This window comes from Ambystoma mexicanum, chromosome 11 (assembly GCF_040938575.1).
Source record: "Ambystoma mexicanum isolate Mex_15411 chromosome 11, UKY_AmexF1_1, whole genome shotgun sequence".
Taxonomy (NCBI): Eukaryota; Metazoa; Chordata; class Amphibia; order Caudata; family Ambystomatidae; genus Ambystoma; species Ambystoma mexicanum.
This window is the reverse complement of record NC_090934.1, coordinates 934,989,437-935,012,439: the sequence shown is the minus strand read 5'-3', so window position 1 is coordinate 935,012,439 and position 23,003 is coordinate 934,989,437. Positions and strand designations below refer to the sequence as shown.

Here is a 23,003-nt window from a genome sequence, read left to right as displayed (position 1 = left end):
TTGAGAACGGGACCGTACGGTACCCTCTCGAAAATGAACATAGGGGAAAAGCTACTAACCCCCTTCTAGTACCTCCATAGTAAGATGGGTTGTACTGGTTTAGTTCATAGGATTTGACTAGTAAAGTCAATGGGGACTTTACATGCCCTGGGAGACAGTCAGTCAGTCCCAGGGTATGGAGTCTGTTTGGGGGTTGCTACGACACCCCTGTGTCACTGCACTGAGGGTGCTGTGTAACACGTGAATAAAGATGGTTCCTCTGGGGTTGAGAAAGATCCCATAGGTATTAAACACAAAAATAGCCTTTTATGCAAAAATGCCTAAGGGTGGGGAAAAAGAGTTTCACTCTTAGCAGGTAAAAGGAAACAAACCCTTCAAATCCAGCAAAGCTGCTGGGGGGACTTTATAGGTAAGGGAAATTAGCCATAGAATGGGAGTGTTGGGGAGAATTCTCAGACGCAGAGGGGTCCTCCAGTTGGGGCCGGATCTCTAAAGCGGAGGCGCCGGTCCACTCACACTTGTTAGTATCCTATAATCATGGCAGCCAAGAGCAAAAGCAGGACAAATAAAAGCGCATTCTCACAAGAAGATACCTGAAGTCCTCTGGTTGCCATGTGGGCTAATAAAGACGCCAACGACGACCGCAGGGGTACACAGGAGGAAACTATGGGGCAGGGGCACTCCGAGACCCCTGATCCGGCAGCGCAAATTTCACATCAGGACCTGCGGGGGGAGTTGCTTTCCCTAAAGCATCTCTGGGGAAACCATTTCAGGAGCAATTCCAATTAATGAGATCGGACATTAACCAGGCAATGGCAGAAATCAAGCAGGAAGTAGGTCAGCTGGGTGAGAGAACGGACCTCGTTGAAAAAGGTTTGCAGGAGGTGGGTAGAGAAGTGACCGAGAATAGTCAATCGAGAGACTTGACACTGCGACTCGAAACCTAGAAATCCGAATGGAAGACATGGAATATAGGTCCCGAAGGATCAATATCAGTCTGAAATTACTGCCGGAAACGGTACAAGACAGGGATTTAAAGGAGAATGCTCAAGGGATCTACGCGGAGCTGTTGGGGAGTCCTCCCCCGACAAGATAGAACTGAACAGGGTCCACAGAGTGGGCTACCTCAACAGGAGCCCGAAGGCCAGACCCAGAGACGTCTTGGCTGCGTTCACAAGGTATGCCCAAAAAGGAGTTCTCAGAGCGGCCAGACAGAAGGAGCCGATACTCTGTAACAACCAACGCATCGAATTATATCAGGATCTCGCCAGAAGTAGCCGCCTTAAACGGTGGCAATGGAACCCAATCACCTCTAAACACAAAGAACAAGGGATCAAATACAAGTTGACCTTCCCATTCGGGCTCCTGTTCGAGTGGACTGGCACACAAAAGCGGATAACCACGATGCAAGAAGGAGCAGACATCCTTCAAATTGATCTGGATCAGGAATCGGGCCAGGCACCCAAGGTGATCAGAACAGGCAAATCCTCTGAAGCAGGAGCGGGGCGAGACCAAGGCCATGGGAGTGGACGGTAGTGGGCGAGGGGAAAAGGCGAAAACCCGGGTGACGGAGGCCCACTGGTAAGGGGAAAGAAATTGAGCCAGCAGAGGAAGGGAGGGCGGGGTGGATGGGGACTGACCTGTAGGGTCGATAATCACAAGGGGTGGTGGACAGAAAGGGTTCTTTCGCTAGGAGGGGAGGAGAAACGAGCAACCATTCTCGGATCGGTGAGGGCAAGGATGCCAGAGGAGAGATGGAGAGAGATGGGAAGGCCTAGGGGTACGGATGGGGGAGGGACTGGGTCCTGCAGGTGCCGCCCAAGGGACAAAGTAGACACTTCAAACGCACCCGGGTACTCGAAGCAGAGGGAACGAATGGAGGGGAAAGGTGGGGGAGACCCAATCGGCAGGAGCGGGATTCATTGTATTGTTCAAATGGGTAACCCATAACGTCAGGGGTCTCCACTCCCCGCTGAAAAGAAAGAAACTTGAGCAATACACAAAAAGGGGAAAACCTGACTTTCTGGGGCTGCAGGAAACGCACCTGCTTCGTAAAGATCAGAGTCGACTGAAGCTAAGGGGATTTGATCAAGTGTTTCACGCATCGGGGCCCACCAAATCGGGAGGAGTGGTGCTGGCCATCAGGAATTCGGTCAACTTTAGGGTGGAGACTCTCGGGGACAAAGAGGGCAGATTCATAATAGTGAGAGGCATCATTGTAGAGGTGGCCTATACGATAGGGGTCGTCTATGTGCCAAATTTGGGGCAGGACCCCTTCCTTTGGGGCTTTTTAGAAAAGCTAGAAGAATGTGCAAGGGGCCAGATAATTTTAATGGGCGACTTCAACATAGCTTGGGATAGGGCTATAGATAGATCGGGGGGGCCCAGGAGCATGGGTGGGGAGCGGTGGCCTCAACAGGATTGAGGGACAAAATAGCGAGCACGGGGTTGAGGGACGTATGGAGGGAACTGAAAGGGAATGTGGAGGGCTACACCTTTCTATCCGAAGTCCATGGGGACACAGTCCAGAATAGACTATATTTGGGTCTCTGCGAACTTAGTAGGAAGGGTTGAGGGGGTGGAGGTGGGCCCCATGGGAATAGCAGACCATAAAACACTGTCTATGCAGCTGGAGGAGGGGTATGGCAGTGGAAATACCCAGAATACCTATCGAGGGATCCCTAAATAAGGGAGGAGATGGAGGGCAAGATGAGAGTTCTATGAAAATAATAAGAGGGGGGACACGGGAGAAAACACAAGGTGGGATGCGTTTAAAGCTACGATGAGGGGGGAATTCATAGCAGCCAAGGCACAAAGGAATAAGGAATTGCTAGCCCTGGAGACCAGGCTTGAGGCAGAGGTGGAGGAGGCACGGAACAAGGTAGCTGAGACCCCCAATAGATACAATCGGAGGGAATACAGGAGGGCCGTGGGTCAATTGGAGATTCTACACAACAAAAAAGCAGAGGGGGCCCTGCTCCGCGTGAGGCAAAAATTCTATGCTAGAAGGAATAAGGAAGGCGGTCTACTAGCGCGCCTTCTTCGGGGGGTGGTGTCAAGAAATACAATTACGGCCTTAAAGATGGGAACAGGTGAAAGGGTCACTCGAACAGAAGATATTCAAGAAACTGGCCGAATTCTATGTGGCATTGTATACGTCACAAAGCCCCCAAGCCCAAGAGGAATTCTTGGAAAAGATAAACTTGCACAAAATAGATGGGGACGCCCAGACCGGTCTACATCAGGACATAACGGAGGACGAATTAGGGGGGGGGGGGTGTTTATCAGGAACCTGCTTGCGGGCAAAACCCCTGGCCCAGATGGGTACTCGGCGTTGTTCTATAAGTCTTATGCCGGGCTGCTGGTGCCACAATTGACCCGCCTCTTAACTCTTTTAGGGATAAGGGGCAAATAGCCCCATCTCTGAAAGAAGCGAAGAGCTCCCTGATTCTTAAAGTGGGTAAGGACCCTCAAGAAAGATCTTCCTATAGGCCAATAGCGCTCATTAATGTAGACGCCAAGATATACACACAAATCCTGGCCAATCGGTTAGAGGGGCTTCTCCCGGACCTGATTCATCAAGATCAGGCAGGATTTATAAAAGGTAGGCAGACGGCGGATAATATACGAAGGGTGGCACACTTGGTAGAAAAGGCGGAAAAACTCACACTCCGGCAGCTTTACTATCTCTTGACGCTGAAAAAGCGTTTGACTGGGTGGAGTGGGCATTCCTCTTTAAGGTTATGGAATGAATGGGGCTAGGAGGTGCTTATTTACAAATGGTCAAGGCAAACTACGAGGGCCCCGAGCGAGATTGGTTGTGAATGGAACGACATCGTGGCCGTTTCAACTCCAAAGAGGCACAAAGCAGGGATGCCCCCTTTCGCCTCTGCTCTATGCAATTTACTTGGAGCCCCTCCTTCAGGCTATCGGGGAGTCGGAGGTAATACAGGGAATTCCTTTTGGGGGGTAGACGGCATAAAGTGGCGGCCTTCGCTGACAACATGCTACTCACCCTGACTTATCCCATAGAATCAAGTAGGCAGAGTAGATTTCTACTCGAGGGATTTGGGGAAGCGTCTGGACTACGCATAAATATGCATAAATCCGAGCTGATGAACCTGACGCTGGGGAAAGAGGGGGAGGAGCTGAAACGAGGGACACCATTCGCATGGCGGCCGGGGGGGGGGGTGATCACTTGGGGGTTAGGATTACCCCTAGTCTCACAGGATGGTATGCAGCAAATTGCCCCCCCAGCCCCCTAATGAAAAGTATCAAAAAGGACCTCCAAGCGTGGCAGAATCTTCGGATTTCGTGGCTTGGGAGGCTGGCGGCTATAAAAATGGTTACGCTGCCGAGGATGCTCTATCTATTTCAAGCTATCCCCCAAGCAGTCCCTGCAAGCTTCTTCAGGGTTCTCGAAGTGGTAACGAATGAATTCATATGGGAGGGGAAAAGAGCAAGGTATAGCAGGCAGCAACTCATGGCCCTGAGGAAAGAAGGGGGACTATCCCTACCTAACATCCAACAATACTACGAGGCAACCCAGCTGAGGGTTATTGGGGATTGGCTTAACGAAAGGGAAGGAAAGCACTGGGTCAAAATGGATAGGGTGGTAACAAAACATGATTTAGGGGAGGTTTTGTGGCTGCCCAAGCAGCACCAACCGGATCACATGTACAAGAGCTCCATCACCAAACTAGTTGCGGTTAACTGGGATAGGCTGGTCAAACATGGGGGAATCACAACATTCCCATCCCCCTTCTCTCCTCTTTTCAACAATTTACCCCTGGGTTGGAGAGGGGGGGCATTTAAGGTCTGGAGGGAGGGGGGTGTCGGAGAATGAGAGACGTTCATGGGGGGGGGGGGAAATCGGCTCCTTTTTGGACTGCAAGAGGGACTTCGCACTTGGGGAGGGGGAGAGAATGAGATGCTCCCAACTGCGCCACTGGCTCCTACATCCGTCAAACAAGAAAGCGGCCACAAGGTCACCGACTACCTTCGAGAAATTCCTCAGGACTAACGATGGCTCAAAAGGATTAATCTCACATCTGTACAAGATCTTGGATGAGGCGGTCTTGAGGCCACAGTGGGCGTACATGGGGAGATGGGAGCATATTCTGGGTAGAGATATAGGGAAGAGGGACTGGGAGAAACTTTGGAGAAGAAACCCCAAATTAGCTAGAGCCTCCCAAACCTAGGAAGCCTGGTATAAAACACTTTTTGGGTGGCATACTCCAGCTCGCCTGCGTAGGATATACCCCGAGACAACAGGAATTTGCTGGAGAGGATGTGAGGGCACAGCAGAACATATTTGGTGGAGGTGCCCAAAGATAGTTCCGTTCTGGAAGGAAGTCGGTCGAGCACAAGAACAGGCATTTGGACCGGTGGGTAACACACCTCCGGAATGGACCTTACTAGGCCCCCGCCTTGAAGGAATGCCAGGGGAGCTGAGAGATAGAGAAAGAGCACGTGTGATGCTAACCATAGCTGGAATGACAATTATTGCCCAAAAGTGGAAAAACTCAGTCACACTGACGTTCCAAGACTGGCTGCGTAAAATGTGGCAGATTGTGGCATTGGAATGGGCTACATACGCTATGAACAGTGCATTGCAGAAATTTGCAGGCAAATCGGGGGGGCGGGGGAATCTGTTAACCTTTCTCGGAGACTATTTCAGGATCGGATGGTGCCCGCAACGCTTGAAACTCTTAGATCTGCAGTGACCCCGAAGAGACCTAATGAGGCTAACGGCGAAAGGAACGTGGCAGAAAACCCGAGGCGGCACCGAGGGAGGGAGGGAGGGAGGGAGGGCGCGGGGGGTGTTATGGGAATTGTTATGTCTGTTGCAAAATTAATACGTTTTTTTTTTAAAGTAGACCTTTAAGAGTAGCCAGGCAATATGCAACCAATGTGTTCAAAATGTGCACTTGTGAGAGCTCAATCCTCCAGAAATGACTTTGTATTCAAAAACATGTTTTTTAAAAGAGGTGAAGTTAATCTCTATCAAGTAGCTGTTCAATCTATTTAGCAATTGGAGAAAATACTGCATCCCAGGAAAATTACATCTTTTGTTTCTATAAAGAATAACATTTGTGTTAATTAAATTATTTACATATCTTCTAACTAAATTCCGCTGTCGAAATGTTTTAAGGGTTATTATACAAAATATGCATTTTCAAAACCACACTTCTTTCAAAAAAAGTATAACCTAGCTTTCAGAAATAGAAGTCTTTCAGAAGGGCCAAACTAATATGGAAATATTTTTTCAGTGGTAAGGTGCAATGAGCAAACGGCTCATTACACACTGAGTCGGTATCTACCCAAAGAATTTAAACTGTAACTTTGTTCTGCATAGAGGGGCACTGACGTTGTTGGCAAATGTTGAAATGCGTTGGGTTAGCAAGTGTAATCCAGAGGGGAGAGACTGCACCACAGCCACATTTCACTCATAACACCTAACAAGGCAGGAGCATCTTTGGGGTTGCACTTGGCACTGCTAAGAACAAAATTGTTTAGCATTTCGATGCTGGACTGTCCTTGCGAGTGAGAGCAGACTTGATATGCAAATGGGAATTTCTACTCCAGTAAGGTAAACTAAGCTAAAGCATGTTGCAGACCTTTCTGATTTGGCACCACCTCATAGAACATGTTTGGCCTTGTTTGCACCTATATTTCTGGCACAAGATGGAAGTCCTATAAAACCGTAAAACATATTGTTGATGTTAAGTGGTCTGTTTCCAATATACCAACATTTGTATTCCTATATTTTATCTTGGGCTCCCACTGTCTGTGTCTCCCAAACACTGTTCCTCAGATTTAATTATGAAGAAAATCACAAAGTGAACTCGGATGAAATTAGTAACAAGCAACCTATTTTAGTTACAGCGAAGTTACTCATTTATGTTATTGACCATTTGTATAGCGCCTTTTACCATTGGTATGATTCCTAAGTGCTGTGGGTTGAACCATCTCTGGGACCGCAGTTCAGGTCAGTGGGGAGAGTAATGTAGTAAATGTGCATGGGTGCACACTGTATGTGTCCAGCTAGTGTGGAGGCGGGGGGAGGAGGGGTTGTGTGGCTGCATACTAGTGCTAGCTGTGATGCGACGTTTGTGTGAGGGCAATAGAATGTGTGCAGTAAGATCAATGGACTTTGGTATCTGCATTCTGGTGGTGCAGGTGTTTGTGAATGAGGCTGTGTGCAGCTAGGCCGATTTCGAGGGGTATCGCTATATACATTTAGGTGGAGGAAGGATTACTGTTTAGACAAAGGCAGAAAAATCCTCCACATAGAAGTTCAATCATTTTTTATTTTATTTTAATTTTAGCGGTTTCTTAAAAACCTTTAAAATGGTTACAAACAAATACAGAACACAACACATAAGAAAAACGTCATCCTTTAGGAATCCCTTAGGAAACCGGTCCCAAATTCTCTTTTGATCAGACGATTCACTGTCCTCATTACTCATCGACCGACAACGCATTCAGGCGGTTTTCAATTAACATTAGAAAACGAGTCAATGGTAATGTCAATTTCATGTCCAATCCTTGAAACATATTGGCCCACCAATCGTCAGCACAACGGGAGGGGTAATTTAGGCCCCAAGGCCCCAGGTGAATTGTCCTTTCTGATCGAAGAGCCGTGCAGAATAGCACCAAATGTTTAAGGGTTTCCTTATCGTTAGTGCATAGTCTACAGCTTAAGTTTAAAACTTTGTTGGTTTTCCATGACGCCAACCGATCTTTAGTTTTAAATACGTTTAAACGCAGCATCATGAACACTCTTCGAGCCTGTGAATCTGGAAACAAATTGATGTAGCGTTGGGGAGTGAGTGAAGTTCAATAATAGAAGTTTGCCCATCAAGATAGGTGTTGGCAACTTGAGTTTAAATCCTATCGAGTTTGATACTTCACAAGGGCTAACAAAGTACTCTGTGCTAGAAGTCTGAAACCAACCTGTCCTATTCGATCTTGATGAGCATAGGCCTCTTCTAGTTTGTCACACCATAATGTAGGTGTTGAGGTTTTTAGGCTTGGTTGAAATGTTCTACTCTTGCTTTATTTTTTTGATCCATCCTCACTATTGCAGTGATGCATAGAAACCAGCATCAATTAAAACTGTTGGTTAATGCAGACGAAGCACTGTTTGTCGTTCTGATTGTCCCTATTTCATGTTGCCAGTACCTACCTGGTTTATACAAGCACATTGCTTTTTTCCTGTTGATTATTATTGATACTGATGTGCACTGAAAGTTACTTAACTGTGCCTTTTTTTTCCCCCCCTCAGATTTGCCACAGTAAAAGCGGGGAAATCAACCCAGTTAAAGTCGCCAATCTGATCAAGGCCTATGTGGAACGATACAAACACCTGCGCAAACACAAACGGGAAATTGAGTACCACGACTTTGGTGCAGAAAGCCCATAATCAATGTTAGTCACTTGCTCTAAAAGAATCCTACCTGTTCGGATGCTCATTTTCTTTGAGGACCTCTTTGGAATGAGGAGTCACGCTCCAATTTGGGTGTCCTGTGGACTCCTTTTAACATTTCCGTATGGGAGTTAACAATTCTGGATTTGAACTCATTAACTGTGCAATGTTCGAGATTTGTTTGGGAGTTAAGAAATTATTCAATTTAATGGGAAACGAAGACTTGTTAATTTTTTAGAGGAGGGGAAGGTCCCAAGAATCCCGAAACTGTTCTTCAAATATTTTGGGCTACTTTGCTCTTGCCCTTTACACAGTGTTTTGTTACTTTTACCCCATATTCCTCTTTCCATCGTTTCTTATTGATCATCCTATGGACTTTCCTCAAACATCTCGGAAATTGATAAAATACTTGAAATCGGTAGCCTGGTGATTGAGTGACGTTTGGAGGCGTAATTACCAGCAGATCGACAAGAAAAAAAGTTGATACTTTTTTTAATTATTCGCTATAAACGTGAATGCTTACTTTCTATGGCACCTTGTCTGAAATATCCTGTCACTGAGGACATTTCATTTTCTGTTCGCCCAGCATCCTTCTGTTGTATTTCTGTAAATAAGCGTGTTGATGGCAATTTTCTGCTCAACTAAGTTGCCTTTCAAAAGAAAAAGGGGGCACCACAGAGCATATGGAATGAACTTTGCCCCTTGGAAAGATGAGGATTTGTATCGGGAAGCCTGGCTGAGGCTTGTGATGTACAGACCAGAATTGTGGCAGAATTTATAAAGCTATTTTGAATGGTTTTAACTGTGCGCTGAAATGCTGCTCATTCTTTCTGTGATCTAGTCAAATTGTTTTTCCTCAGTCTCATGCCAACAGCTCATTGGTGAAGTCAGCCTGACAAAACCATGTTACACTTGATTCTTAAGTGTTAAAAAATGTATGGTGGGTGGGTGGGGGTTCTTTCGTTTTGATTTTTACCATTTTTTTTAGCACTTTTTAAAATTACTTTTCCTGGGGGACTGCAACACACTAAATCCGTTGAAAAACTGTTATAAATGTGACACTAAAAACATGTTGGCTTCTTGCATGCTGTGCACAAACCTTGATGTCAAATGTAATTTTAATCAGTTCAGACGTCATAGTGCATGGGCTTTAGCAAAATCCTCAGAACCAAGGAATATGATCCATTTTAATGGTAAGAAGCAGAACTGTTTCCTGATATTCAGTGGACAATTATTTATCAATGGAGAATGTTTTTTCTTATAACAACGTCTGAGTTAGTGTCTCTAATTTAGGTTACTTCATTGCTTTTGTGAGATAAGAGGAATGAGTCACATTGTGGAGTCAGAACATGTTAGGATAGTCTGTATTTATATATATTTCTGACGCTTGTGGATGTGCTTAGAATCGCATGCTGTGCATAGGCAGACATCTAGTGGTAGGTGCAGAGTATTGCATTCTGTTTTACAACTTTGAAATTGAAAAGGGACATTGACTGGGTGTGCTTTTAATACTATCCCTGTGTGATGTGTATTGTACCCATGATCTTTCACGCGTCTAGGGCCCTCGGATAGTTTTTTTTTTTTTCCCCCCGCCATCCTCGTTGGTCACAGAATGTAGAGTTTATAGCTTTGCTACAGTGTGTGTATGTATGTATGTGTGTGTGTGTGTGTGTGTATATGTATGTATATATGTATATATATATATATATATATATATATATATATATATATATATAATTTTTTTTTCTGAGGCTTGTGGAATCTGCTTAGATCACATGCTGTGCATAGGCCGACATCAAGTGGAAGCTGCAGAGTATTAGTTTGTTTTTTGAAACTCAAAAATGGGCGTCGACCTAGGGCGTGCCAGTAATACTATCCCTAGTGTGACGTCCACTGTACCCATGATGCCTCACACGTGTAGGACCCTCAGATTGTTTTTTTCTGCCAAACTTGTCGGAAGCATAGTTGCAGAGTTACCTGGCTTTCAGCCATTTTGTCATAATTCATCTAAAATTACCTGTTCTTTAAATCCCACGTCGAGATTCCGAAAATCGACGCCGGTCCGAAGAACGAACAGCCGTCGAGGCTGCACGACGGACTTTGGGCCTCGGAAGGCCTCGGGCCGGGCCTCGGAAGGCCTCGGGCCTCGGTCCTGCAAGTAGGAAAAGTGGGGGGTTGACTTACTTGTTTATTTCCTACATATACTCGCCCGCTGCCATAAAGTAACTTATGGAGAGTACTCCATTTAAATTCTGCCCCAAGTGCAGCCGTAAGTTTCCTGGGGTAGATTAGCAGAACAAGTGTAATCTGTCTGCCAATGGATCACCCCGAAGCTAATTGCAGAGCGTGTAAGCTCTTTAAAGCTAAAACACTAAAGGACCGCTCCACTAAACATTGAGCCCATTACTCCAGGCAGCTCGAGGCCATGGAAGCGGTGGGTTCCTTCAGTGATGGCAGCAACGCTGGCATTTCGGATGGCTGTTGGCACAGGGGGGTCGGTAGACACCCAAGCGCGAGTCCCCGGCCTCAGAGGATTGTCCGGTGGGGCAGTTATGGGGACTACACCCAGCGAAATGAGCGCTACCCACACTACTGCTCCTAAACACACTAACCCCAGCCGAGACTCGACCCGCGTGTCGAGTCATCGGAAGAAAGAGGCACAAAGAGTGATCCACAGAATCTTTGTCCCCTGGGTGTTCCAGGTCGAGATCGCATCACGACACAAGGCAACCGTCCACGATTGCCAAGGTTGCTTCGCTCCCCAAAGTTACGGAGGTAGGGTCGTCAGGAGACTAATCCGACCTCTACCCCCAAGCAGCACGCTCCAAGTCGACTCTGGCAGTCCTTTCCACGTCTGCCTCAGTCTCGACGCACACCCTCTAAAGATAGAGAACCTAGCCAAACCACCCCTGAATCTTGGCGCCAGGCCTCGAAAGATTCAGAGAAGGCCAAAGAATCAGGGAAGCTTGCCTCTACTCAGGGTGAAAGGGGAAAACAGCACAAGAAGTCTTCAGAGAAAACTTCTGTACACCAGGCCCATAAAGACAAACCTAAATCTTCAGATAAAGACGAATCTAAGACCCCTGACCCTGTCTCTAGGCCCAAGGTTGTCCCTCCCACTCCACATGAGACAGGAATAGAAGAGGAAGCTCAGCAAGAGGTGGTCATTCCCAGTTCTAGGGAATGGAGCTCTGTGGACATCGACGGGGTGATGAGAAGACTGTCTTTTATGGCTAATTTCTATGAGAAAAACCCAGACTGTTTTCTGAGTTTTCAGAATACCCCTGTCACCTCTTCTCCTTCAGGATCTAATGACCCTCAGCCTCCTAGTAAGAGACCTTGGAATGAGTCTCCAGCTCAGGGTCTAATTTCAGACCCACTCTGTGCAACCTTACCATCAGTAGGCTGAAGATCCAGACATACAAATACTGGACGATCAAGCAGGGGTCGATTATTACGAGACGAGGAGGAAGATGATGAGGCAGAGGCCTATAGTCTAGACTCACCTATCCCCAAAGATCCACCGGTCAATGACTCACCTGTGGATAATTAGCCACTACTGAATGAGGTCTTAGCTAGAGCTGCAGAGCACTTTCACATAGACACTCAAGGGGCTCAAGAAGAGAGGGACTTTGCAGAGGAAATCATGGGGGACAAAAAGTCTGTTGCTCAAGCCATACCAATTCTGAAGTCTGTCCAACGCAGAATTGACCCCTCGCTCCTCACCCCTAATCTCACCCGGGCAGTCAACCCCAGAATTTAAAAATTATTCAGGGCCGCCCCTTCCGACCCACTTTACATAAAGGGTCAGCTTAAGCCCGACTCATTGGTAGTTACCAGGAAAAGAGCGGCGACACCTGTAGCATCATCTGAAGCTCCCCCTGACAAGGAGAGCAAGAAGATAAATGGTCTAAGAAGGAAAGTGGCTTCCACTTCCGCTTACCAGGCAAGAATCGCGAATACCACCACTCTGCCGGCAAGTTATAATTGTCACCAATGGGAGCAAGTAGCTGCCCTCATTGCCTCCACACCAGAACCACTAAAGGGCCAGTTAGCCCAGATTGCGTCGGAGGGTAGATCGGTATCCGGGTGCATTCTGAAAGCGACTTTTGACGCAGCAGACAATGCAGGCTGGCTCATTGCAGAAAGCACTGTCATCAAGAGACACGCTTGGCTGAGACAGTCTGGGTTCAAACCCGAGACCCCAGCTACTCTTATCGACATGCCGGTGGAACCAAATGTCTTATTTAGGAAAGCGGTAGAGGAGGCACTCAAAACTGCCAAAGAAGAATGATACCCTAAGGTCCCTGGGACAATTAACTAACAAAACCACGAACCAAAGAGGGAATAATAATTCTCCAGCATGGGGTCTGGCATGAATTCACATGCTCATGAATATTCCCCGTCGTCAGGCTGGGAATCCTCGGTAAAGAAAAATCAGTATCAGTTTCGTTTCTGATCTGTCTTTCGTAGTAGTAACCAATCACTGATCTCTGCGTCATACTGACCACAGCCAATGACTGCCCTCTCCCTAAGCCCCGCCTCTGGCAGCCATCTTCAGATTTTTACCGCACGTTCAAGTGTTGGGATCCTCGTGCTATTGCTCTCGAGTGTTAGTGCTTTTTTCGCACTTTTTCTTAGGAAAATGTTCTCTTTTTCGGTCAAAAGAGCCTCAAGCTCCACCGTTTCTTTATCCGATCAACGGGGACCCGTGTCGGATTCTTCTACGCCCCTCAAGGGTGAAGATTTCGTCGAGCCACGCTTTTGGAGGACTCCAGAAGTTTCTCAGGCCCTTCTCGAGCATGGCCCAGGAGAAGGGAAGCTAGACGCCCGGAAAGCTGTTCAGGGTCTGCCCTGGATGCCAGCTTCAGAATGTCTTTAAGGAGGACGAACACTCCCTTTGCCTTTACTGCCTGCATGAAGACAAGACGCACGTGGAGAAGGACTGTGCGTTTTGCGGCAATATGTCGGAGCGGACCATGAAGGACTGCCATCAGCGTCTCGCCAACTGGCTGGAAGGAAAGAGCCCGTCAGGCGAGAAGAAGAAGTCCGAGCGGTCTTCTAAGACCTTTGAGGGCGCCCCGTCGACGGGGGTCCAACAGAAGGCCAAGCACCGCCAGTCTGCTGGCACCGGGAGCGCCGAACGGTCGGGCTCTATGGGCGCCAGGCAGAGTGCATCCTCCCCAGCGCCATCAACCACGAGCCAATGCTCTGGCTCGGGTAAGAGGAAGGCCGAGCACCCGGCGAAGCTCCTGGAGAGACCCCAGTCGTGCTCGAAGGCCCCATCGGAGGGGGAGCGAGGTGGTGACCCTCCCCCCCCCCCCCAGGAGAAGGCGGTGAGCGCACCTAAGGTGGTGAAAGCCTTGATCCATCCGGCCAAGGCCTCTATCGAGACAGTCGCGGCGGCCCTGGCTCAGCCTGTGGAGGCTACACCAGTGGTGGCGACCTCGGGGCCCAGAATCTCCCTGCCACCGCGGAGGGAGTCCTCTTTCATGCCCATCGACAGGAACCCCGTGAAACCTCCGACGGAGAAGAAAAAGGGGGGGCAGGAGGTCGTCGTGGATTCGGCCTCAACCTCTGAGGAGGAGCTGATCGAAGTCTTAGGCCACGGCGCTGGCGTGGAAGAAGACCATCCTGTCGGGAGGGACCCCGACGTGGGAGATGACGAGAACGTCGAGGGTGCTGACGGGGCTCCTGATCGCCCGTCGGAACCCCCTCAACCAGTGCCGCAAGACAACTCGGCGGCCATTTTGTTGGCTATACAGTCCTTATGCTCGGATATAAGGACGAGACTGCCGTTACCACCAACAGAGGAACCGCTCCCGGCGGGGGACCCGGAGCCAGGCCCTTCTGGGAGCCATCCTCTTAAGAGAAGGATTCATCCTCAACCTCCTTTTCAACCTTCGCGCCCTGCTCAGCCCTCCTCCCCGTCCACGACACGTGGGGATGATACGGGGACTGACACGGCCGCGACGGGTACTGATGACGAGGTTTACGACAAGGATCTCCCGTCGTCACCTCCCACCCGGGCTTCCCCGCCCGACGAGATTGGATCATTTCACGCTATGATCGCCAGGGCATCCGAGCTTTTCCAGCTCTGCCCGGAAGAGAAGGAAGGTTTCCTTTATCAACGGCGCAAGACCAAGAGGAAGACGGTCCTCGCTGTACCTCTACTGGACGATATCTGGGATGAGGGTCTCGCCCTCCTCAAGAACCCATCCACAACGCCGGCTAGAAGGGATTGGTAGAAGTACCGGGTCCCAGACGTGGCCCCCTTGTGCCTTTGGGCACAGCCGACCCCGGATTCGGTCGTCTCCGCGGCGGCCAGGAAGAAAGCGGGGGGGGGGGGTGGCGCGGCCTCTAGGTCAACCTCCCCGCCGGACGGCGAGGGAAAAAAAATTGGACACAATGGGACGCAGCATCATCTCATCGGCAGCGACGACGATTAAGGCTGCCAACGCCTTGGCTATCGTAGCCCGCTATGACAGGGAGTTGTGGTACAAACTGGCCCCCCTGCTGGACTTCCTACCAGACAAGAGGGCGGAGGCCCTAGAGATCTTGCAGGAAGGAGAAGTGGCGTCGGACCACGCCATTACGATAGCGACGGACATCGCGGACACTGGATTTCGCCAGTTGGGCAACGGCGTGTGCCTTAGGTGGCGTGGATGGCTCAAGGCTACTGACTTCCGTCAGGATGTGCAGACCAGAGTCTTGGACATGCTGTTCGACGGGAGCAACCTGTTTGGGAAAACAGTGGACGATTCCCTACAAGCCATCAAGGCGGAGACGGCCTGGGCTCTTGGTGTTCTCCAGCAACGGCGGCCGCCCTTTCGGAGCGGCGGAGGCAAACAGGGTGCCTCCAAAGGTTCCAGCGGCGGATTTTCCACCTATCGTCAAGCGGCCCGTTCGTCGTCACAGGAAGCCTACAGGGGACGAGGCAAGTCGGGCGGACCCCGCCGTCGTCGCCAAGGAGGACAAGGCAGCAAAGCCTCGTCGAAGCAGGACTGAACCGGCCGTGGGGTCGGGCCCCCACCGAAGCACCCCGGTGGGAGGCCGGCTGGCGAGCTTCATCAGCGTGTGGGAGTCCATCTCCACCGACCGTTGGGTGCTGGATGCCCTGGCTCAGGGTCACGCGCTCGAGTTTCTAAAGAGGTGCCCGCGCATCCCCCCTGTGGCCAGGAAGGAACATCACGTCCCTCAACTTCTCTTGGAGGTAAGGGCGATGCTCAGGAAGGGTGCCATCGAGCTCGTCCCAAAGAGGCTTTGGGGCCCCGGAGTTTACTCAAGATACTTCCTCGTGAAGAAGACGACGGGAGGATGGCGTCCCATCCTGGACCTACGACGACTGAACAAATTCATCAAGGCACAGAAGTTCAGGATGCTCACCCTCCAACACGTCCTGGGTCAACTGGAGGAGGGCGATTTCCTGTCATCGTTGGATTTGGAGGATGCCTACTTCCATATCCCCATCCTAAAGGGACACCGAAGGTTTCTCAGATTCGTGGTCCAAGGGAGTCACTACCAGTTCAGAGCCCTTCCCTTCGGATTTTGGTCGGCACCCAGGGTGTTCACCAAGTGCCTCGCACCAGTGGCGGCGCGGCTGCGCCTAGAGGGGATCCACGTCTACCCCTACCTGGACGACTGGCTCATCCGAGCGAAGACTAAGGAGCTCGCCGTGGAGCACACGGCAAGGACCGTCCAACTACTCACGGACCTGGGATTCTGCATAAACTACGCCAAGTCCCAACGGGTGCCCGCGCAAGACGCACTGTTTCTGGGAGCGAAGCACGACACAGTGCCGCTTCTGGCCTCTCCGTCAGAGGAAAGGACAAGGGCCATCTTGGGCAAGGTGCAGCGGATGCTGGTTGCGGACGCGGCCAGGGTGAGGTCCATCAAGTCCCTCCTCGGAATGATGTCGTCTTGCATTTATCTCATCCGCCTGTGCAGGCTCCGGATGCGCCCGTTGCAGGAGTTCCTGGACGCACGCTGGATCCAGACGACGGGCAGCTTCGAGGAGAGGATCACACTCGACGAGAGTTTCCGACGAGCGATCCGGTAGTGGGGCACCCGCGCGCATCTGACGGCGGGCATGGACTTCCAGACCCCCGGCCACCAGAAGACAGTGACCACGGATGCCTCCGTGGAAAGGTGGGGCGCGCACACCGCAAATCTGCACGTGAGAGGCCTTTGGCTTCGGACGGAGAAGTCCCTTCATATCAACGTCCTGGAGCTCCGTGCAGTGTTTTGGGCCCTCAGGTCCTTTCTTCCGTCCCTCAAGGGCAAGGTGGTGAGGATCTTCACCGACAACACCACCACCATGTTCTACATCAGGAAGCAGGGCGGTACCAGATCCCCAGCCCTGTCCAAGGAGGCGCAGGATCTGTGGCATTGGGCCGTCGCCCAAGGGATGTTTCTGGTGCCGTTTCATCTGGCAAGAATAAAAAACACCATCGCCGACTCGCTCAGCAGAGAGCTGCGCTCGTGCCACGAGTGGGAACTACGACAGGATCTAGTGGACCACCTCTTCCGACGGTGGGGCACACCCCATATCGATCTGTTCATGACGGCGATGAACTCCAAGTGCCGGAGGTTCGCCAGCAGGTTTCCCCAGCCGAGGAGCATGGGCGATGCTTTCTCGTTCCCCTGGGAGGGCCGGTTTCTATACGCGTTCCCTCCATTGCCGTTGCTGATCCGGCTCATCAACCAGCTCAAGAGGTCACGGTGCAGGATGATCCTCGTCGCACCTGCGTGGCCGAGGCAGATATGGTTCCCGGACCTTCTGGACTTGTCAGCGTCCCCGTCAATCAAGCTGCCAGTGGACGCGGATCTTCTCTCCAGGGAAGGAGGCGCCATCCTCCATCACAACCCGAAGTCGCTGAACTTGCAGGCCTGGCTCCTGCAGCGTTAGAGTTTGGAGGCTACGACATACCGACCGACTGCAGAGAGGTTCTTGCAAAGGCCAGGGCGTCCTTAACTCTTAAATGCTTTGGACACTAATGGAAGAGGTTCTCTGTCTGGTGCCACGCACAGAAGATTAACCCTCTACGGATTACGGCTCCCCAAGTACTGCCGTACCTACTGACGCTGGCCAAGGCTGGACTGGCGCACGCGTCCAAGATTCATCTTGCTGCAATCTCCCGATACACCAGCACCACGGGACGGACGTCTTTGTGGTCTCATCGTCTGGTGAAAGAATTCATGAAGGGACTGTTCAGATCGTTCCTGCCGGTGAAGGCTCCGTCCCCGGCGTGGGAGCTCAACGTGGTGCTGACCAAGCTCATGGGACCTCCGTTCGAGCCTCTGCACTCGGCTCCGTTGAAGTTCTTGTCGTGGAAAACAGTGTTTCTTGTTGCCATCACCTCCGCACGACGGGTGGGAGAGATCCAGGCCCTTTCCTGCAAGCCCCCGTACTTGGCTTTTCACAACACGAGGGTAGTGCTCAGGACGCACCCCTCCTTCATGCCCAAGGTGCCGTCGGACTTCCACCTCCACGAACCCTTGGTGTTGCCTGTTTTCTTCCCGTCGCCGGCTGAAGTTCTACATGGACCGCAAGAAGTGTTTTCGGAAGACATCACACATTTTTGTGAACTTTGGACCTGTCAATCAGGGGAAGGCTCTCTCGAAGGCCTCAATTTCCAGATGGCTCTCCGCTGTATCATGTACTGTCATCGGTTGGCAAACCGACCGCTGCCTGGCCATCCCAGGGCCCATTCCACCAGAGCGATCGCAGCTACCACGGCGTTCCTATCTGGTGTGCCCTTGCTGGACATCTGCAGGGCTGCTATGTGGAGGTCGACGCACACTTTCACGAAATTCTACTGCGTCGATCGGGATTTCAGGGAGGAGTCCAGGGTCGGCCAAGCATTGCTGCGCAACCTGTTCGCCTAAGGTGAGCCTGGTGAGGAGGTAAGAATTGCTTAATGTTGAGTTTGGATATAATGCTTAATGTTGAGCCTTTGCCACCTCCCGTGGTTGTGCATGTGTGTACTGCTATGTATTCTTTTATTCATGAGCATTTGAATCCATGCCAGACCCCATGCTGGAGAAGGAACAAGTTACTTACCTGTAACTGTTGTTCTCCAGCATGGGTCTGGCATGGTTTCACATGCGAACCCTCCCGCCTACCCCTCTGCGGCTCTTCACTTGGTCATACTGCCACTTCACGTGCTACCAAATCTGAAGATGGCTGCCACAGGCGGGGCTTAGGGAGAGGGCAGTCATTGGCTGTGGTCAGTATGATGCAGAAATCAGTGATTGGTTACTACTACGAAAGACAGATCAGAAACGAAACTGATACTGATTTTTCTTTACCGAGGATTCCCAGCCTGATGACGGGGAATATTCATGAGCATGTGAATCGATGCCAGACCCATGCTGGAGAACAACAGTTACAGGTAAGTAACTCACGCGGCCAAAATTCCCAGAGGGGTTCTAATTACTCACAGGGGTAGGGTACATCGTGGGTTGGCAACCAACAGACTACCCAGAGTTACCCTAGAGTTAATAAGAGGGGCTGTGGTAGAGGGACAGGCAGCCCAGGTAGAGGCGGTGCACCTCCCAGCAAACGGTGACGCTCCGCTCGGGGTCCCTTCCCATGCATCGCATGGGAAGGGATCACCTCGGACAGATGAGTGCTGTCCAGTGTCCGCGGGATACTGCATCAAACTGTTGTAGTGTCCCGCAACCACCCTCCAAGACAAAGAATACACTCCCTGTACCACCAAAAGATCCTCCTCGAGGAAATCGTCAATCTTCGTGCAAAGGACGCGATAGATCTCGTCCCGGGCAACCAGGTAAACAAGGGTATTTATTCAACTTACTTCCTTGTGCCAAAAAAAGATCTAAATGCGCCCAGTATTAGACTTACGCCCTGCAAACAGGTATGTCAAGCCCCAAGAGTTTCGTATGACTACACTCCAAGAGGTAATCCCCCTCCTAAAAAGAGATTACATGGCAACATTGGACATGAAAGATGCTTAATTTCATATTTCCATGTTCCCAGCGCACAGAAGATACTTGTGCTTCAAGGTGGATGGTCAGCGCTACCAGTTCAAGGTGCTGCCCTTCGGTATAGCCACTGCTCCAAGGGTATTCACCAAGGTACTGGCGGTGGTGGCGGCGCACCTACGCAGGGAGGCAATCCCAGTGTACCCTTAACTGGACGACTGGCTTATCATGGGGGAGACCCCAGTAATTTGCAGATCCAACATCCAAAGAACGATCAACCTCCTCTTTGAATTGAGTTTCTCAATCAACGAGAAAAAATCAAACATGGTGCCAACCACCTCCAAAAAGTTCCTCGGAGCTGTACTAAACACTCAAGAGGGGTTGGCCTTTCCATCAGAGGAAAGAATTCAGAATCTACTACTGCAAATGCCTTAATATCAGTCCAGTCGCCAGATAAGGGTGCGCAAAGTGATGTTTGCTAGGCATGATGGCGTCGTGTATTTACCTGCTTCCCCACTCGTGCTTGCGACCCATGCTGGAATGGTTGGCGAAACAGTGGTCTCATGCAAGTGGTCAGTGGGATGGTCTAGTGGTCGTTTCGCCGACACTGATACAAATTCTTCGCTGGTGGACAAGAGAGAACCTGTCAAAGGGGAAACCCTTTTACGATCCAGAGATACTGGCATTAGTCACTACGGACGCGTCCCTGTCAGGGTGGGGAGCACACCACCTTCACCACACAGCTCAGGGTCTCAGGTCTCCCACAGTAGCCAAGAATCACAACATTCTGCTATAACTTCTGGTGGTCTTCAGAGCGCTTCGAGCGTTCGAACCCCACCTGTTGAACCTGTCCGTGCAGATCTTAACAGACAGCACAATGGCAATGTTTTACATAAACAAGGGGGCACTCATTTGCCCAATCTGTCTAGGCTTGCACAGAGAATTTGGACATGGGCACTCAGACGGAACATTTACCTGTCATCTCAACATGTTCCAGGGGATCTCAATTCACTAGCGGACGCTTTGAGCAGAGATACCCTCCCAGAAGAACACGAATGGTGCCTACATGAAGTCGTGGGAGACCTCTTCTGAGAGTGGGGTTTTCCCACTATAGACCTTTTCGCCACAACCAAAAACGGACAATGCCCAGGATTCGCATCCAGGTTCCCCCAGCCAGGCTCCAGGGGGAGCGCTCTATGGATGAACTGGTCGGGGATGTTTGCGTACGCTTTTCCACCAACCCCTCTGTTGAGGAAGGTGATCAACAAGATGCACAGGGAATCGATGACGCTCATCCTAGTTGCTCCCATGTGGGCGAGTCAACTGTGGTACCCGCACAAGCTGGCAGTGTGCAAACCCATCAGACTCCCGTGCTGGCACAACCTACTATCCCAGCACGAAGGACAAACCGTGCATCCTCAACCCAGCTCGATGAACTTTGCAGCATGGCTCCTGAAGTCATAGAGTTTGTCCATCTCAATCTACCACAGAGATGCATGGATATCCTAAAAGAATCAAGGAAACCAAACACAGGACACTGTTTAATAAATGGAAGAGATTCGTTATTTGGTGCCAGAATAAACAAATCAACCCAGGACGCAGGGTTGGTATTTAATTCACTCGAGGTACACCTGGCGGCGCTTTCAGCCTACACCACCTCCCATAAGTGTCCTGGTGGAAAGTACCAGTGATTAAAGTTTTATGGAAGGGGTAAAGAGACTCCACCCTCCAATTTCGAACCCACCACCAGGATGGGACCTTAATGTGGTGCTTGCTAAACTCATGGGACCACCCTTTGAACCCATGCATAAAGCTAGTCTCAAACACCTGACCTATAAAACTGCCTTCTTAGTAGCCATTACATCCATAAGAAGGGTCAGTGAAATTCAGGCTATGTCAGTGCAGGATCCTTTCTTTACTGTTAATAAGGATAAACTGGTTCTACAAACTCACCCTAGGTTCTCACCGAAGTTCATTTCAAAATTCCATGTTAACCAGTCCATTGAGCTACCGGCCTTCCAAGAACCCAAGAGCTCTGCTGAGGTGAAACTACACACACTAGATGTGCGAAGAGCGGTCCTCTACTACATAGTCAAATGTATCCAGCTGTGTTACTCTTTCAGCTAAAACTCTGCCTTTTACGCCAAGGGCCCACTCTACAAGAGGCACTGGGGCCACTCTGGCTTTCATTGCAAATGTACCCCTTGACACCATTTGCAAAGCAGCTACATGGAGCTCTATTTGCCCAGGTTGTCCAGTTGGCGCTGAAGTCCCACCCGTGTATGATCCAAAAGGATCAGGTCGTCAGCATAGAGGAGTCTGGTGACCCTTGTGTTTCCGACTTTCGGTGGAAATGATCTTATCGATTCTTGAGAGGCCTTGACATCACAGAGGAAAGATATAAAGAGAGCGGGGGCCAGTGGGCACCCCTGTTTTACTCCGCGGTGAGATGGAATGTGGCTGGAGAGTAGCCCTTGATGGTTCAATCGAACGGAAACACTGGTGTTTGTGTGGGGGGCGATGATGGAGTCGAATTTATTTGTGACAGTTCCATGCCTTCAGTTTGTTCCAGAGTTTTGGCCCATCTACTCTGTCGAAGGCCTGTGATAGATCCACAAAAGCGAGGAAAATACGCAGAGCTCCTACGAGAACTTTTTCTTTTAGGATGTTCAAGATCATTATATTGGCACCTGTGCTTGCATTCTTCTGGAATCCCGTTTGAATCCCGTTTGAAGCGGGTCGGCCGCCGGTGAAGATCGTGCCCAGTTCTGAAAGTGAGACAATAGCATTGTCGCAAAGACTTTGCTGATGACGTCCAGCAATGCTATGGGCCGGTAGTTGGAGGGATCTTCTCTAACGCCTTTTTTGAATATTGGGACAATGATAGCTTTAGTCCATGAGCTGGGGAGTATCTTCTGTTCTTTGCAATATTTAAATAACATACTCAGGACCGCAGACCAGGCCTCAGGATGGTGCTTTAAATCAGTGTTTGCTAGGCCGTCCGGTCCAGGTGCTCTCGACGTTTTCAATTTTAAGATGACTTTTTCTATTTCCTCTTTGACAGGTCGACCCAAGACCCGTCTGTAGATTGGTTTGTTCTTTCTATGATCGAGGTAGGGTCCTCAAAGTTGTGAGAAATGGGTAATCCAACTGTCTTCCGAGACAGAATTTGTCATTTGTCCGTTAGGATGGTGGTTTGTTTTGTTCACAAGTGCCCAGAATTCACCAGTTATTTTGTTAGTTAGGACCTTGAGCATATTTTCTGCGTCTGATTGATAGAGGACAGCTCTCGAGTTTCGTAGCCATTGCTTGTAAAGTCTCAACTCAGTACGATATGATTCACATAGTGTGGTTGTATTCAATGGGTTTTTCTGGGGTTTTTTGGATGCGAGGAGGAGCGGAATGTAGCTTTCGCTGAAGGTTGAGTCGTCTGCTTCGATGTCAGAAGTTAAGATTTTGTATTTGTCTGACAGAGATTCAATGTGCTTTATGGTCATACGTAAGCTTGTTAACTGAGTTTATTTCAATCGCAGTTTTGTAAAATTGCTGATCACGAACTCTGGTGTTACAGATTAGATTAAGAAGGTTGTGGTCGCTTGCTTTGGTTCTGATTACTGCAGACGAG

The 23,003-nt window shown here is 50.0% G+C and overlaps 1 protein-coding gene across 4 annotated transcripts in view; it reads left to right on the top strand.

The window, feature by feature from the left end:
• The window catches only part of PHRF1 (PHD and ring finger domains 1), a 1,334,933-nt gene extending 1,325,700 nt beyond the window's left edge, over positions 1-9,233 (top strand). For all 4 annotated transcript variants that reach the window (XM_069624056.1, XM_069624055.1, XM_069624053.1 and 1 more), the window contains one exon: positions 8,291-9,233. In XM_069624056.1, the coding sequence (XP_069480157.1) occupies positions 8,291-8,428 (138 nt within the window). In that variant the 3' untranslated portion in view covers positions 8,429-9,233. The remainder of the gene's footprint in view (positions 1-8,290) is intronic.
• Positions 9,234-23,003: the final 13,770 nt, after the last annotated feature.